Genomic DNA, 18,295 nt, shown 5'->3' on the forward strand with positions numbered 1-18,295 from the left:
TTCTGTGTCCATGTACCTTATTTGATTCTCCTCATCACCCATAAGGAAGAACCAGCGGAACTTCACAGTCAAGGGGCTGTAGTTGGTGATTGTAATTGAGCGAGTCATCTCCGTGTCATTCAGGATACAGCCAAAATCCACTTCTGTCATTTCAAAGATGAGGTTGGGGTAAAACACTTCTCCACGCAGCTTCAGGCTATCTACCTGAGGATGTTCAACATACTTAATTGACAGAATTTCTTCTGAAACCCAGTTGTTTAAGTCATTTTTGAAGGAAGGGTCAAACTTGATCAATAGTTTTTTTTCTTCATTGATCTCCAACTTAATAGGCTACAAATAAGATAATGAAGAATAATCAACTTTTGTACAATGATGCTTACATTCCCAATTGATACATGATTTTTTTAATATACACACAGGTACACACATACATTTATTTAGACACATTGGCTGAAATACACATACATGCATTTTTGCATAGTACTATAGTTTGATGTGGCTTATCTCTTCCAAAACCTATGCTGACATTTGATAGTTATTACAGAGGTGTTGGGGGGAGGTCAGATCTCAGGTTAATGTTCAGTTCATAGGTGTGGGGCCCTATGAATGGATTAATTTTTTTCAAAGGAATGAATTCTTACTCTTATGAGACTAGATTAGTTGCTTTGATTATGGGACTATATTAGTTACCTTGAGAGTAGATTGTTATAAAGCAATGGGTATTTTATAAATCCTTTGTTCTATATACACCCACTTGCCACAGGGCTACTTTTCTCACTTATATCCTCTTGCTCAGCAAAGGATCATGGGAATGTTCATGTAGAACTATTTAAATAATGCTGCTTTCTTCCCCAGAGCAGCCGGGGTGAACCCTTAGCTTTCTCTCTTAGCTTGGTTCAGATTTCTCAGTATTCTGAGATGGGCTTCCTAGCTATGAGCCTGGGCTGGGCTATTTCCTTGAGTATGAAGTTTTGGCTGAATTGGAAGCAGAAGAACTAAAAACTCTTCAGTCATGCTTATAGGATTCACTTCTTTCTACTGATTGGCTTTGTCAAAATAGGCTGGAGAAAAAGGACAGAAGAGGTAGCTATACATTTTCACACCATTAATGAGTGTTCCTACTGACAGATACTGGAATGCATTGATTATTCATGTTTAACCTGCCATAATCTTTCCTGTTGCTTTCCTAGATCCTGGATGCTATTTGGGCAGCTTATTATTATATTATTATTATTGTTGTTAGGTTATTTTCTTCCATTTAACATATCTAGTTCTCTGTCAACTTACCTTAGGAACTATGGGAAGCAAGGATTTATCAGTCTCACATATAAAAAAGGGTCCAGGTGTTGAGAGGAACATGTTCACAGGCAAGGTGGAAATATTCTTTATAGCCAAGGGCTGATAACTAGGTTCCAGGATACTATTTGGTTTCTGTGGGAAAAAAAGTCAAGTTATCACTAGTAAATGTGTAACAGAAGTTTCACATTATCTCCTTAGAAGAGATTTAGATAGAGCACCTGGAATTTTGTATGATGGGTTACTAAAGGTGAACCTATATAATCCAGACAAAGATTGTTTACTAAAGAGTCTTTTATTTTTCCTTTTTGGATATACTGGGGTTTTAGACTCAAGGTGTGTGCTTGCTAGGCTGGGGAGTTCTACTACTTGGGCCATAACTTCAAGCCCAGTGTTATTTTTTTTAACATATTGTCTCATAATTTTTGGTCTGGTCAGCCTTAGATTACAGTTCTCTCATCTACACCTTCTGCACTTTTGGGATTACAGACATGAACAGCCTGGCCTAGATTTCTGAATACCTTGTTGCCTTTTTGAAAACCTACCCAATCCATGCTTCTGGATAGGACTGTTATGATAGAAGTTTCAATACTGTCATAAAACACTAGTAATTGGTGATTCTTGTGAAAGAATCTAGGTATCACTCTACAAGATAAACATTTCCCCTTATGATAGTTATTCTCTGCTTAAAATGTCATTTGCAAACATGCTTAGAATAGCCAATGTATGAATGCTCATATCTATTTCCTATAAATTTCTTGATGCCAGTAACAGAGGGATATAGACATTCTGGTAGACATATCAGATTTTATTTTTCAACTGGAGGAGACAACTGAAATAGATCTTGAGCCAGAAGCATCTGGTAAATCTGGATTTTTTCTCATTCTCATCTCAGGGCTCACATTATTTCTTGTATGCTCTGCAAAGGGGAAGTTTTAGTATCAGCTGGAGGTTATTAGAAGGTTCAGTAGTTAGCCTTTAAGGGAAAACCAATCCCTCCCATCCGTCTTGGGCTTTCCTAACGTATTGTAGCCTGCTTGTGCTAGGCTAACCATCGTCTTTGTTTGCTTTTCCTCAGGAAGCAAGAGCTTCCTGTTGTTGATCTTCATTTTTCAGCTGGTACGTCTGGCATAGTTTTCCATCCATTCTGATTGCTAGATCCTTAATCCTGGGTGAACCCAAATGACCAGCATCTGTTGGCTTAAACTTTCTGACTCAGTTGTGGAACCAGTGGCTATTTCAGGGATTTGGTCTGTCATTTGCTACACGATGCCAGCTTTTATTGCCCTCTCTCTAGTGTAGCAACACAGATACTAACTGCCTTATCATTTGCAGGTTGCAGTCCCTAGTCTAGGGAGTGATGGAACAGTACATTTGAGCCTACTAAGTAAAAGGCTGCATGGAGAATGGTACACCCAGTGACCTTCCCTGAAGGCTGCTGTGTCACTGCAGATGGCTTTGAAGTGTAGAAGCCACACTTGGTTGGTTTTGGCAAGGGGCCGTTCAAAGGTTAGTGATGAGAAGGAGCTGAAGGCCAGAGAAGCTGATCTATTTTAAAATGACCCCTTCTTTCTAGGCTGTTTGTCTCCCCAAATATTAGCAGACAGATACTGCTCCTGGGACTTCATGAAGTAAGCAGGCTGAAAGTTTCAGTTGATCTTTTCAATCCCACAGAGATGCAATTTCATCTCTGTGGCTTATGCACATTATAATCATAATAAAGTAGATCAAATCTGAGGGAAGAGTTATAGAAAAATATGTTCTATAGGCAGGATTCTTATCATTACATTCTAATCTAATGTATCAACTCAGAAACATAGACTTGAGCTGATCACAAGGCAGGAGAATGGATAACTGATATTAGGCAATTAATAAATCTGAGCACTGAGACCTAACAGTCTCTCACACTTGCCTGATAATGAACTTGATTTTCTTCATCATCCCTGATATGAATTAAATGTGAGTAGAAAATGAACACTGGGCTGGGAGTTTAGCCTAGTGGTAGAGTGCTTGTCTAGCATGCACAAGGACCTTGGTTCGATTCCTAGGTACCACATACATAGAAAAAAAAGCCAGAAATGGTTCTGTGGCTCAAGTGGTAGAGCTCTAGCCTTGAGAAAGCCCAAGGATAGTGCCTAGGCCCTGAGTTCAAGGCCCACGACTGGAAAATAAAGAAAATGAACACTGAAAAAAAATATAGCAATAGGATAGACTTCAAATTTTGGGTATTTTTGGAGAAGGAGGGTAAATACTAATAGCAGGTACTTGTGACTCAATTCATTTTGTGATACAGTGTGAAGTTGTTGCCATATTCAGAATACTTGCAGATTTTAATCTAATAATTAACTTCAACAGCAGACATTTAAGCAAAAACATGCTACCTTCCCTATGCCAAAAGGCACCAGTAATTAAACAGTAACAAAACCCACATATATTTATGTGTGTCTATGGGTATAGAAAGTAATAAGAAAATAAGCTGTATATTCAATGTACATTACCATGTCTTATACAGGATAGCTATTCAAGAAATATTCATTAAATAGCTGTATTCCAAAAGAATATGATACCATATCAGTTATATGGCTAGACAAAATCTTCTCCCACTCTGTGGGCTTTCTTTTTTTCCATATATTTTTTATTGTAATTAATAGAAGGGTTACATGATATTTCCCTGATAGATGGTGCATTAATTCCCATACATTGATACCCTTTCACATGTCTTGGTCCCTATTTCCCTCCCCCCCACCTCCACCCCTCATCTTGTTTTCCCCCCTTCCCTACCCAACTCGGTGGGCTTTCTACTTAATTTGCTGGCTATGTCCTTTGCCATACATTAGCTCTACAGTTTAATGTAGTCCTATTTGTCCAAACTTTAATTTGTTATGTTTCTGGATCTTTATTAAGAAAGCTTTGACCTGTGCCAATGAATCCTAGTTTATCTCCTATCCTTTCCTATGAAGTTTTCAGGGTATCTGCTTTTATCTCAAGGTCTTTGATCCATTTGGAATTAATTCTGGCGCAGGGTGACATATAACATTAGTTTTCTACAGGTGCTTAACCAATTCTGCCAGCACCATTTGTTGAAGAGGCTGTCTTCCTTCCATCTTATTTTTTTTGGATCCCTTATTGAAGATTAGGTGGCCATAGGTCTGTGATTGATTTCTGGGTCTTCAGTTCTATTCCATTGGTCCTCAGGTCTGTTCTTGTGCCAGTACCAAGCTCATGCCTGTTTTGATTGGCACACAATGATTCTAGGTACAGAATCAACTTCTACTGTAATGTTTCCTTTCTTCACCATCTTTATCTTACTTAGCCAAGGAAATGGGTACCCTCTCCCTTAAATCCTACTTTTCTATTTAGAGCTTGGCCTTAATGGCCATGCAAACTATGGACATAAGCTGTCCTAGCTTATAAAGTACAAATAAAACAGGTTTAGCAAATTATTCTCTAGCAGTGTTAGGTGATCTACCTAGCTTAACTCCTACATCAATGTATCACATGAATAACAAAATCTAACATTGTAGAAGTTTTGTGAAGGGTAGCTGGGGAAATACATGTCATGAACATGACTCAATAACTAGTAATTCTAACCACCAAGAGGAAGCCATTCTTACTTATTATTATAACTATTTATAATTTTATTCTAATTCTTTATCTACTGTTGATGCTTCTAGAAGATGTGTTATGACTAACACATAATTTCTTTGCTGGAATGTTCCTTCCCTGTGGCCTTATACATCAAGGGGCAATAGAATAAGAACTTCCACTTCAAATGATTCTGTGTTTACATTCAGAATCCTTAGATTAATTTACATTAGCCTCTGAAATGTAGAAAAAATAGGATAGGTAGTGGGTGTAATGGGATATCAACTAATTTAACTTCCCAAATGAAAGTGTGAATATGGTCATCTCTGATAAGAGCATCCCACTTGCCAGAACACAGTCCTACTGACCTTCTCTAGTCGATATATGAGCTGCTTGCTGGAGAGCTGGATTAAAGGTGCTATAAACTCACATATGATATTCACTGACATCACCAAGCTCTTTCCCTTCTGGGCTCCGATGATGGCATGGCACACCAACTTTTCTTTAACTTTCTGCATACAACACACATCAGAACCAATCTTTAGAACCACCATATATCAGAAAACTTAATGACCCACCAAAGGCAAACTGATTCCAAAATATCTGCCTGAGGACATGAGGAACAAATACATTACCCTGAATGGTATACTTCAGGGATTGTTTACACAGTTTTGTTCTGGTTGGTTAAATACAGTTTAGATGAATTCAGCTTATTTCTGACTATCCCAGAGGATAAAATCAACTTGCATTCAACCATACATTCATCTATATGCAATTTATTATACAGCAGGGAATGTATTAGGGTTTGGGTACATAAAACCATTATGAACAAGGCAGATAAAATTCTTCATGAGGCTCACAGTTTAATGGTGGCTATATAACCTTTTATCCTATTAGTTGGGAATTGTGGGTGGATCAATTTTTTCCTTCATCATTACATAGTTAAAATCATGCATTAGAAACGAATATTTCTTTAGATTCAAGAAAGCTAAGGCTTTAAAAAGTAGGAAGTATAAAAAGAGAATTTATATCAAGAATAGCTGAGACTAAAGAGTGCTCAGGTTTGGGATGTTAATGAAGTCAACTATATAGTATGATTTGGAAGTACATTTGGGGAAGTTCTTAATAAAGCTTAAACTGAGGTTAGTTTTCCAGTAGTTCAGATTTAATGTCTTTTGAAAACATGCTCAACTTTTGATAAGTGTATTGTGTATGTTCTCTTCTCACAGGCTCAGAGTGTCCTCAGATCAGAGACTATGTTCTCTTCATCATTTTATTCACAGTGCCTAGCATAGTGTTGTCTCATTATAAACTCTATAATGAGAGAGAACTTTTTGTGTGCATTGAGGATGCAAAGATGAATTTTACCTGAAAATGCTCTGTGAAAAAATAGTACAAAAGCACTGAAGTGGAACCCATGGCCCTTAGTAATGCTAAGCAATAGACAAATTTTCTCATCTTCCAGGAGACAAATTTCCTATTGCTTCCTATTTCAAGAAGAGAAAATTCAGTATCATCTCCTAATTTGGTAACTCAAGCAAGAGCCTAATAAAATGCCATTTCTCAACCACAAAGTCTGGATTTCTAGAAGAGAAGCATCTCTGAACTGACTTCAAAAATCTTTCTTTTAGGTTTTTGGAAGTTTCCAAACTCTATGAGGGAAGGTAATAAACAAACACATGGCATGGTTTGCTTAAATGTTTTAAGAAGAATGTGTGGTGATAATGTAAACAAGAGCAGAAATTTAGAGCTTCTGAAGATAAACATCGCTGTGTCGCTAATGCATACACAATGATGTTTTTAAGTATGATGCTGCTGTGGTCATGGAGGGAAGGGAAAGATTACAGGACGTTAAAGTATCTATCTAAACAGAAGAGGCAGTCCCACATATCGAATTAATGCCCTTTTATGAATAAATATTAAATTAATACTGTTAACTGCTGAAAGGAAAGATTTCTTTGACTGAAAACTGTATTTTCACCAAACAAACAGTGACTGGCTGGTCATTGTTGACTGTGGAGATGAGAATCTGCTTTAAATGGTCCTTTAAGGTTAAGGTCATGGAAACTACAGATACAAATAAAAAAACTGAGCAGAGCTGAACCTTGAAAGCAATGGATGCTGCCATGGTAACTCCCTGCTGTAGGTAATCTTTGAGAAACCACATTTTTCTCAAATAAATATCAAGGGACTCTCCTACAAAATAGATAAAGTACAGAGAGGATTTACTTGGGAGAGAAATAGCTTCTCGATGTGCTGTCCTCTTACCCTGGGAGTTGCAGAATAGCCCTCTATTGTCACATTTATTGTCTGGCCTGGGTACAGCTCCATCCTAACAGGATGCAGCTGAAACACAGGGGTCTCTGGATCCATGGGCTGCTGGAAGCCCTTGGATTTTCCCTTTGTCATCTGTCCTTTTTTTCTCAGCTTTTCCGGGGGGTAGAAATCATCATTCATCCAGAACAACTGTTGGACTCGGCGTCCTTTGTTGGTCAACTTGAAGTTATAATAGTAGACATCAAGGCTGGGAAAAAAGAGAAAGACATTGGGAAGAGCCAACATAGGGATGTTCCATTCTATTCCTTACCCCTGGGAATTATTTACTCTTGTAAAAGTACTTAAAGAGCAAGCAACAAAACAAGACATACCTTTTTGAGAAAAAAAATCAAAACCAAAGGATCACCAAGTTATAACTCTATTAGGACCCATTATAGTGATGGAGTGAGCTTGACTTTAGGTGTCCTAGACTTGTAGTCATGAATCCAGGTTTGCTACCACTCTGAGCGGCTGTGGACTCCATTGCTCTTAGTCTACTGTAAAGCATACCACCAGACAAATGAGCATAGCTCATGTGGGAAGCCCTCTAAGTCATGAGAAATATCTTTGAGGTGAGAAAAGAAAGGAGAATGCTAAGGACAGTTCACATTGTGTTGACTAAAATTCTTGTACATGAATTAAATATCTTGTGATGGCAGGCTAAGTAGAATAACACAATAAACCTAAACAGAAGTCAGGAGGACTGAACTGAAGCAGGCCAGGATGTCATCTAAACTGGACATTCCTTTCAGATTGATGTGTTTTGGAGATATTGCTATTTCATTCAGCCTGCCCCATCTCTCTCCCTCCCTCCCTTCCCCTTTTCCTTCCTTCTTTCCCTCCTTCCTTCCTTCTTTCCTATCATTTTCTATCATATCAATATGTCTTCAGAATCTCCTAATTGGCTCTGTGAAATAATTGAGATTTATAAGATATTGGAAGTGCTGGGTGTGGTGGCTCATGCCTGTAATCCTAGCTACTCAGGAGGTTGAGATCCGAGGACTGAGGTTCAAAGCCAGCCCAGGCACTTAAGTCTGTGAGACTCCTATTTCCAACTTACCACTAGAAAACCAGAAGTAGCACTGTGGCTCCAGCCTTGAGCTGAAGAGCTCAGTGATACAGGCCCAAAGTTCGAGCCCCACAACTGACAAAAAAAGATTTATAGACAGTATATATATTTGATTACCTTTTTTTTCAGGGAAAAACATATAATCTTGGAACTATATTTTAAATTTTGAATGTCATGCTTTGAAATTTTATAGCAGCTGCTTAGAAAATGACATCTTACTGAGTACCTTGAAGCACCAAATAAATAATCAGAAGAAATATTTACCACTTGTAAGACAAACCATTTTTCTCTAAATATGTATCTACAGAACATGCTCAATGGGTATCTTTATCTGGCAGTTTAACTTTATGATTAATGGTAAACTTTTAGGATAAATAATGACTACATATTATTATAGAGTAGGTAGGACCTCTGTTACTTATTCAAGTTACTCTTTCAACAATCTTATAAACATAGTGATTGAAAGTGTTTTGAATTCAATTTTATAAAGATATAGAAGCACTGGAAAGCTAAGAGAGCAGACGAGCAAATCTCTATTTAGAAAGGGTAGTATATGGGTATTTATATAGACTTGAGGTTACTTAGCATCTTCTGTAAGATAATAATAGCAATTAATAATAATATTTAGTCTTTGAGGGCTATATGGCTCCCGTCACAATTTTTTTTGAGGTGTGAGCTTATTGGTGATTGAACTTAGGGTATTTTGATTGCAAAACTAGGGCTCTACCACTTGAGTTATACCCATAGACCCAATTAGTCAGTTCTTTGTGTAAAAGAACCCAGAAACATATCATGTACTAATAAAACTTCATAGAAACAGGCAGTAGGACTGTCACTTACCTACCCCTGATTGTGACGATTCTTCTGACTGTTGCTAGCATCATGATTTTGTGTCAAAATAAAAAAGAATACAATGTGCGAGAAGTAATGCACCCACTACCTGAATAAAGTAATGGTAACCCCTCTATACATTACCCTGACAATAAAAACATAAAAATAAACAATAAGATTTAGGCAAAGGGGAAAACTAGCACCTAACAAATACATTTTGTTTATATATTCATAGAAAACGGTTAATCTTCTACTTCCAGGCAAATGCTTTTCAGGGAGGCCCTTTGGTACTATTTGTAAATTAGGAAGGATTACAATTACATCAGGAAGCATTGGTATGCAAGGACAAAATGTCTGAGCCTATGGATACTGTAGGAGGATTTTTATTTATTTTTTGTCAGTTGTGGGGCTTGCACTCAGGGTCTGGGCACTATCTCTGAGCTCTTTTGCTCAAGGCTAAATGCTCTTCCACTTTGAGCCACAGCACCACTTCTGGTTTTTGAGTGATTAATTGGAGATGAGTCACACTGGGACTTTTTTGCCTGAGCTGGCTTTGAACCGGGATCCTCATATTATAGCCTCCAAAGTACCTGGGATTACAAATGTGAGCCACTGGTGCCTGGCTGAGGATTTTTATATTTATGTGGCTTAAAACATATGACTTGATTCTTATCTAAAATAACACAGATCTATCCTGTTTCTTAATTTGCTATTGGTTTGTGGCATTTTTAGTGAACAAGCTCTGTTTTGTAGATGGAGCAGGAGGAAGGAAGCATAGCAGACCTTAACTGATGCTTATCAGTCATATCTATGAGCCCTAAATCAGGGACAGCTGATTTAGAAGGCAGGAGGAATACCCCAGGAGGTCTAGTCATAGTAAAGCACACAGGTACAAGGACCATTTAACTGATAACTGCATGAATCTCTTAGAGAACCAGGAATAAATTTCCAGACAAATTCTCTGCAATCAGCATTCAAACCTCAGACATTTAAATCGACACTAGATTGTTCTGCTCAAAACTATACTATAACATCGCTTATTTAAATATTTATACTTGGTAGCTTTTCCTGAGTGATCAGGTAAATCCAAATTATAGGCATCTCAATGCTATGGTAAGAAGCAAAAACAAGTTACTGGCTTTTCAGTACTTAATGTGATATATTTACAATGGATTTTTCCATTCCTTGATATACTCTATTTAGGCTGGCATTTCTACATTAATGGGGAAATATTAGCAATGTATTGAATGATGATTGAGCTGATAAATTCATCATGGAGAAGTTATTGTAAGCCTGAGAGAAGAGCACACGTCCACCCCCTTTTCTCAGGTTTGGTGATGTAGCTTGTAGAATGTGACTAATCTATGATTAGGAAATGTCTTCTTTTGAGCTGATGGACCTACTGGAAACCAAGAAAAAGTGAGGAGAGGACAGAAGAGGCACTGAATATGCTAGTTCTATTTGACAGGAAATATTTTTATGAAGTAGAGATGTTGTACTGAAATAACACGTATGCCATCAATCTATAAAAACTGGTCCATTATATTCCCTTACCTAAAATGTGCTCCCAAATCAAGTTCTGGAGCAAAAGGCTTATCTGAAACAATGGTAGAACCAATTCCTGAAGCCTGGACAGGGATCCGGTAGGTATTGCTATTTTTAATCTCCACAACAACTGTGTCTTTAAATGTTATTATATCATTCAGGTTGGCAGTCAGTTCCAGGGGAGTATCAGCTTCTGGGGGAACCATGCCTTCATGGGGGCCAACTGTCCACAGAGATTTTTTGTTTGCCTGCAAAACAAGACTACAAATTAACAAGAGTACAAGTTAACAGGCATTTTATTCTGCATGTCAAAGCCCTCTCTGTTTCATATGGCTGACACCACAGAATTCAACATCAGAGACAAACATTATGTTTTAGAATCAAAGTAGCTGAGTATTTGTTGGCTTTCCTTTTTCTTTTTCCTAAGAAAAAGCAATCTGCTCCTGAAGGGCAAACCTATAATTCTACTTTTGAATGCTCTGTGAAGATTCTTAACATCTCTTTCCCTTGGTAACAGCCCTGTTCTCCAACAAGCTTATATTAATTATCTGTTTTAACCTCTAAATTCTGAGATGCCAACAGAAGGGATAACATTCTTTATGAAATTTGGGATTTTAAAAGAAACATTTTTTTCAAATGTGAAGTTTCTGGTGAAAGTGAAGATGAGCAACTTTTATTAATGAGTACAATGTAGGAAATCGTACTGATTTCTAATAAAAACAAAACCAATATGAAAAAAAGAAATGCAAATCAAAACAACTCTAAGATTCTACCTCACTCCGATTACAATGGCCAGGATCAAGAAAACTAATAACAACAGATGCTGGAGGGGATGTGGCCAGGAGGGATCACTACTACACTGTTGGTGGGAGTGCAAACTCGTTCAACCACTATGGAAAGCAGTATGGCAGTTCCTCAAAAGACTAAACATAGAGCTCCCCTATGACCCAGCAATTCCACTACTTGGCATTTACCCAATCATCTAGAAACAAGGGCATACTAAATCCACCAGCACAACAATGTTCATTGCAGCACTATTTACCATAGCAAAGATATGGAACCAACCCACATGTCCCTCAGTTGATGAGTGGATCAACAAGATGTGGTATTTATACATAATGGAATTCTATGCTCCTGTCAGAAAGAATGACATCGCCCCATTTGTAAGGAAATGGAAAGACTTAGAAAAATCATATTAAGTGAAGTAAGCCAGACTCAAAGGAACATAGGCCCAATAGTCTCCCTCATTTGTCATAATCAGTAGAAATCTTGGGCTCTACTAGCAGAGATTTACAATAGAACAAAATCTAGAGACGTAAGGCCAAATAGAGTGACACTAAATGTAAGGACCTCCAGGATAAGGAAACAAAAGCCATATAAAGAGTGACTGTTGTCCTTAATGTATCGATCATCTCTTTTGCCATCCCTTGGTTATCTCATATTGTTACAGTATTTCACCTTGTTATCTGATATATTTTATATGTGCTTAATTGGATATTTGAAATTGGACAGGGAAGGGGGGAAATCAAGATAAGTGGGGAGATGGTGGGAGGGAAATGGGGACCATGTCATGAGAAAGGGTATCAATGTTTGTGAAGTTACGCACCTTTTACCTGGTGAATATAATGTAACCCTTCTATTAATCACAATAAAAAAACCAATATGAAATTAGCTCAAGTTCCAAACCCATTTGAAGTACATAAGACTGAATCATAGAGTTGCAAGGGACTCCCGCCAATCTATTCCTGTGAGCTGCTTAGATCTGCATGGTGCTCCCTCCTCACCTTCCTTAAGGTCATTGGCAAAACAATGCCTATGTCTAACACTTTCTTTCATCATCACATTTTAAATTGCAAACCTATCTCCAGCACTTTTTGTCATCTTAATTCTCTGTCTTTTCCCCTCCTTCTTATACTTACAATCTTCCAAAATCGTGTTTAATCACTTATATCATGTTTATTTGTATTAAAGGGATGAGATACCAATTTGGGTATAAGATTTCCATCTTTTGTTTATCTACGCTATTTTGTCACAATGATACAAAGATAACACTGTACACCCTGTCTCCTAATCTACATTTCTTTTCTTTTATTCTCTATGCTTCATTTTCTTCTGAGTTTTCTTCAAGTTTATGAATTCTCTCTTCATTGAAGTTAAAACACATTTATTACATTCTTAATTTGGGATTTTGAAATTTTAGGTCTTATTATTTTGTTTTTATTTTTATAAGGTTTTCAGCATTTAAAATTTGGATTATTTTAACTTATTAGTGGTTTCTCTAGTCTCTGAAAATTTGATGAGAAAACTGTTCAGTAGGACGTTCAAGTAATATAGAAAATACACATTCAACTTCCTTGAGGTCCAAGTGTTCTGGAAAATGAGAAATACCCTAAATATATCTGCTTCCCCAAAGAATTTGGCCATGAATACATAAAGGAAGAGCAATAGGTAAATAACAAGAATGCAAGAAGGCTGGGGTATAAGTGCTTCATGGAAATCTAAAGAACAAGATGCTATTCTTTGTGATAAGTGTAACACAGAGATTCTCCTTTTCACTCTAAATGTGAAATTAGACAACAGTGCATGTTCCCAAGTATATTATATTGTTGATGAAAACCTCTATTTTATTCCATTTTAATGCTCTATAATGCACTGAGCAAAGGCTAATAAAAGATGGAGATTAATAGAAACTTTCAGAATAATGACAGGAAAAGAAGTCAAACTCCCCAATCCACTGGAGAAGAACTTGATTTTTTCCTGACATATCTTCCCTGGTACAACTCAGAGTACAAGGATTCAAGTCATCTGAGGAAGAAAACAATTTATTTTAAAACTAATGTAGGGCCGGGAGTTTGGCCTAGTGGTAGAGTCCTTGCCTAGCATGCATGAAGACCCAGGTTTGATTCCTCAGTACCACATACACAGAAAAAGCCAGAAGTGGTGTTGTGGCTCACGTGGCAGACCACTAGCCTTGAGAAAGCCCAAGGACAGTGCTCAGGCCCTGAGTTCAAGCCCTAGGACTGGCAAAAAGAAAAAAAAAAGACTTGCTGGGGTGCGGTGGCTCACGCCTGTAATCCTAACTACAGGCTGAGATCTGAGGATCAAGGTTCAAAGCCAGCCTGGGCACAAAAGGACCTGAGACTCTTTATCTGCAATGAACCTCTAGAAAATGGGAAGTGGAGTAGGACTGTAGCCTTGAGCTGCAGAGCTCTGGGACAGCACCCCAGACCAACTTCAAGCCCCATGATCCACAACAAAACAAAAAACGAATGTAAAATTCACTACCTGAGCTCAATTTCAGAAGGCGTTCCAGTCTAAAATTATCCTTCTATCATTTAGCTTCTAGAAAAAAGAAGAAAGGGAGAAACATAAAATGTAGCATTGTAACAACTCAGGTTTAATGGAGGCCATGAGTTGTGCTGAAAAACTTTGTAAATGGGAAGAATGTCCATTGCATACCACAGGCAAGAGTTGGAAACTGAGGCCTGGCAGAATCTCACAGGGACATTCCAGTGTCTTGGAACATCACTCAAACCCAGAGCTGGCTCTAGTACAGATTCAGAAACTAGATTTTGTCACTAGGGCCCAATAGTCACCCTTTTAGGAACTGGCTCTTACATAAGGAAAATCTAATATTTAAACCAAAATGCCAATTTTCCAATTTGCAACTGAAAACAAATCCTGTTAGACAGACCAGAGAGCTAGCTATATTTCCTCCTAGTCTAAAAGTATACATGGGAAATAAGTAAATTGTATTTCAAAATTTAAAGGAATTAAATAAAGCACAGGAGAACAATTTGTTGCATACAATGAGGATGTAGATAATGATAGGAGGAAATTTTATTTTAATTTTGGTATTAATGGAAATTGTAGGTTAAACTTTAAGTCAAAAGTCTTATTATTGTGCATGCTCTTTGAATGTGTAGCATCCCTAGAGACACAGAAATAGAGAAAAACAATTAAGCATTAAATAGTATTCTAGATAAACGAGGACCTGGATAGAAATATTTTTATGATAATTGTATTTGAAGGACACATGTAGAAAACATATTAAATCTTGTATGACTCAATCTGTTTCCCCAAAATTTCTCTAAGACTTCTCTACTCATTGTTACTTAGTCCTGGCAGAGGATTAGATTATTGAGAAAACAGTAAGCAAAGTCTCTGTCTTTTTAGAACATTAATGTACATTTGTTCATAATTTTGTATTAGTATATTAGTAAAAGATAATAGTCCTCTTAAATTTTATCTTCATGAATATAGATTATTATTGGCAAGAGAAACTATAAAAATCAAATGCTATAATATTGTGCTTATATTTAGAGTCAAAGAAATAAATTCTAGTTCATCCAATTTGAAATCCAAAGTGAAAATACTAAAATTCTATAACATATTAATCATAGAAGATGATACAAAATAGAGTTCAAAAAGTGCTATAAATGCAAATCTAATTTTCGACAGATATTTTAAAATGGATCAAGGTAATTTCATTTCATTTAGAGTTCTTATTATATTAGATAGAAGTCCTTGATTTACCATATTCAGGTTGACCTACATAATCAAAGCAATACATGGAAATAGATTTTTCATGCTTGAATGACTGGACTTTCTCCTTTCTTCCAACTATCATCTTTCTTGTTTGTAGTCTTCAGAATCTAGGCAGCTATTTAAGATAAGGCAATAGTAGCTCCTATAATGTAAAGACCCTCTGACATTCAATGGCTTAACATACAACAGAAGCTTATTTCTAGATCACATGAATTCCAATGGTGACAAAAATTAGGATGGGCTTTTATTCTATTCAATCATTGAACAACTTCCACTAAACAGATCCTAATGAATTTAATAACTTTAGATAAAATTATTTCAGACAAAGTTGAGACTTCTACAGACATTAGACATGGACACATTGTTAGTCACTAAACTAAATAGCTCTTGGTAGCATTTTATGAAGCAAGCCTGTAAAGTGGAGCATAGTACTTCTGTCCACTTCCACTGGCTAGAACTCAGTTATGCCACCATATATAACTTCCGAGGAATCTGGGAAGTATACTCTATCTATGGGTACAGAGTGAAAAATAACCACTATGCTGAGCTGCTACCTATTCCTGTCAAAACCAACTCACTGGTTCATTCTACTGCCACATTTTCCTCAGGCATTCTCCCAATCACAACTCTCCCAAATTTCACATTTTGGAAGGCAAAGAGGTTAAGTGAGCAAGCAACTTGGCATATCAATTCCTCTAGCAATTTTGGGCCTAGAGTTCATATCTATCTGTTCTAGGAAGAAATACTTCACTTTGTTGGCCTTTTCCCTAAATCTGTGGCTTTAGAACATTCTATATAGTTTTGTGCATTTTGAAACAGACCTTACAATTAAGACATAAATCAATGTCATTCTTTTCTTTCTTTTTATCAAAAAGCAAGATGCCTTTCAGAGAGGGTATTGGCAATGTCTTTTTTTTAAATCATTCCAGCCATTGTTTTCTTCCACTAGTCAGTAGCACAGGTCAGTCCTCTATCCTCAAGAAAGTGAGGAAGTCACCAGCATAAATGCTATTTCAAGCCAGGGGACATTAGTTTTCAAAGGTTGTGTACCATTTCTATTTTCATTCTTGCTGACACAGGTTAGCTGCTTGGAAACAAGACATGAAGTTGCTTTCCTGGGCTGAAAAATTGGAGCGTTTTCTTTTTGATGAAGCTTATTAATCAATGCTTGGCATAGAAACAGACAGCAAACTACATTATAGAACCCAAAATCAAGGCACATTAAAATGCCAGATGCTACAGTTCTGGGACATCCTTACTAAAAGTGAGGCTATAAACTACTCTGACATCCTTGAATTTCTTTGATATTTGACTTTTAAGATGTTTTCTTTGTTTTTAGGGAGGAGTTAGTCTGTATGACCTTTTTCTGTGATCAGAAAGCAAATTAGGTTAAAGAACACATGGATGAGCAATAATTATCATATCCACAGAGAATGCTTTGTAACCTTTTCAAAACAGTTAATAGAATATGGACACTGGTTAGGAAGGAGGACTCTGGAGGAAAAAGGATGTGAGTTTGATCCCTTTCTGTCAATTTCCAGATGTTCAGCATTAGATATAGGTCGGACAACACTGTAGGGAACTAGTAGCAGTGGAGAGCAGCTCCTGCTGATAACCAAACAAAAAAAAGGAAATCTCCATCATTCAACTGCAAGCAATCTAAAGGGCCTGGTAGTGGATTTATTTCCAATCAAATCTCCTGCAAAATACATAGCTCAGCTAACATATTTTTTTGGGACCCAAAGAAGAAGACCCAGCCAGGCCATGCCTGGACTTTCAACCCATGGAAGCAGATAATAAATTAGCACTGTTTTCTCTATTTAAAAGATAATGAAATCATTTAATCATATGTTCCATTTTTCAGTGTATATTAATTATACAAAATAGAGGGTTTCATTATGATTGTCACATGTGCATAGGAATTGTGTGTGTGTGTGTGTGTGTGTGTGTGTGTGTGTGTGTGTCTGCCAGTACACACACATGTGCTCACGTGGCTTTTCCCATAACAACTAGAGCCACAGCTCCACTTGACTTTTTGCTTGTTAATTGGAAATTAGAGTTTCACAGATTTTCTGCTTGGTTGGCTTTGAACCAGGAGCCTCAGATCTCAGTTTCCTGAGTAGATAGGATTATAGGCGTAAACCACCAGTACCCAGTTAGGAGTTTTGTTTTAAGCTCCCAAATTGGTGTCAATTTGCTACCAAGCAAGAGAAAAATTATACAAAGTTCTGTATATTTGTTTCAAAGATGATAAAAAGGAGTATTCTATCAAAACTTTAATAATAGCTGCCTGTTCTTTATCTGAAATTGGGGTGAGAGCCAGTCATTTCAGCAGCCCATAAACGACATGCATGGAAGGCAGGAGTGTGAACAACAGTGCATAAGGCTGTATGAAAGATGGAAAATTTGGGATCATTTGCAATTTAGAGTTCCATTCCCATTGGTGATTAATGCTAAGCTCTCACATACATAAAGTTAGCTTTATGTTTGACAGTAGGGCAAGAGCACAGTTCTTTGGCAGTGTTCACCTTCCAAGGTCAGAGCATTTATTAGTTTCCTTATTGTGTATTTAATATTTGATTGAAAAGGCAGAAGTGGGAGCTATTGTTTGCAGATGTCACATCAATAATAATGGAGAGTGTGAATTTCCTTAGGCAGACCTACTATTTCGTAGTGGTAATAAGTATGAAACTTGAAGAAAATAATTCTGTATATTTTAAAAACCAACTCATTTGCAAATTGTAATCTTCAAGAATTTCCTCTGATGGAAGAGAGAAAGCAAATAACAACATGAAGCAACCTGCAGAGTGAGAGATTTCTGTGGGTTTATACTATTATCTCAGCAGACGATCACTTCTTTGTAGAATGAGAAAAATGAAGAGTCACTAAGGCCTATCTCCTATTCATCTGTAGTCTTCATTCCCTTCCCTAAAATGAATCACTTTGCTACTTAAAACAATTAACTGAAAATTAGGAGAGAATGTGCAAAAGAATCAGCGCTAGAGCTTTGTAAGAGCAGCCATTCAGGTCATGAGTAGAAGTGTGGGCTTTAGAATACTGTGACCTAGTGCTCAAGTCTGGACTCTACCATTAGTAGCCAGGCAA

General features: G+C 37.1%; 1 protein-coding gene across 2 annotated transcripts in view; it reads right to left on the reverse strand.

The window, feature by feature from the left end:
* Positions 1–18,295, reverse strand: part of Hydin (HYDIN axonemal central pair apparatus protein) — a 248,285-nt gene that overhangs the window by 105,236 nt on the left and 124,754 nt on the right. For both annotated transcript variants that reach the window (XM_090357298.1, XM_090357297.1), the window contains 5 exons: positions 10,652–10,890; positions 7,150–7,405; positions 5,250–5,393; positions 1,288–1,431; positions 17–330 (listed from right to left, as the gene is read on the reverse strand). In XM_090357298.1, coding sequence (XP_090213424.1) covers positions 17–330; positions 1,288–1,431; positions 5,250–5,393; positions 7,150–7,405; positions 10,652–10,890 — 1,097 coding nt within the window. The remainder of the gene's footprint in view (positions 1–16; positions 331–1,287; positions 1,432–5,249; positions 5,394–7,149; positions 7,406–10,651; positions 10,891–18,295) is intronic.

The sequence above is a fragment of the Megascapheus bottae genome, chromosome 24 (genome assembly GCF_031878675.1).
Source record: "Megascapheus bottae isolate mThoBot1 chromosome 24, mThoBot2.hap1, whole genome shotgun sequence".
Classification (NCBI taxonomy): domain Eukaryota; kingdom Metazoa; phylum Chordata; class Mammalia; order Rodentia; family Geomyidae; genus Megascapheus; species Megascapheus bottae.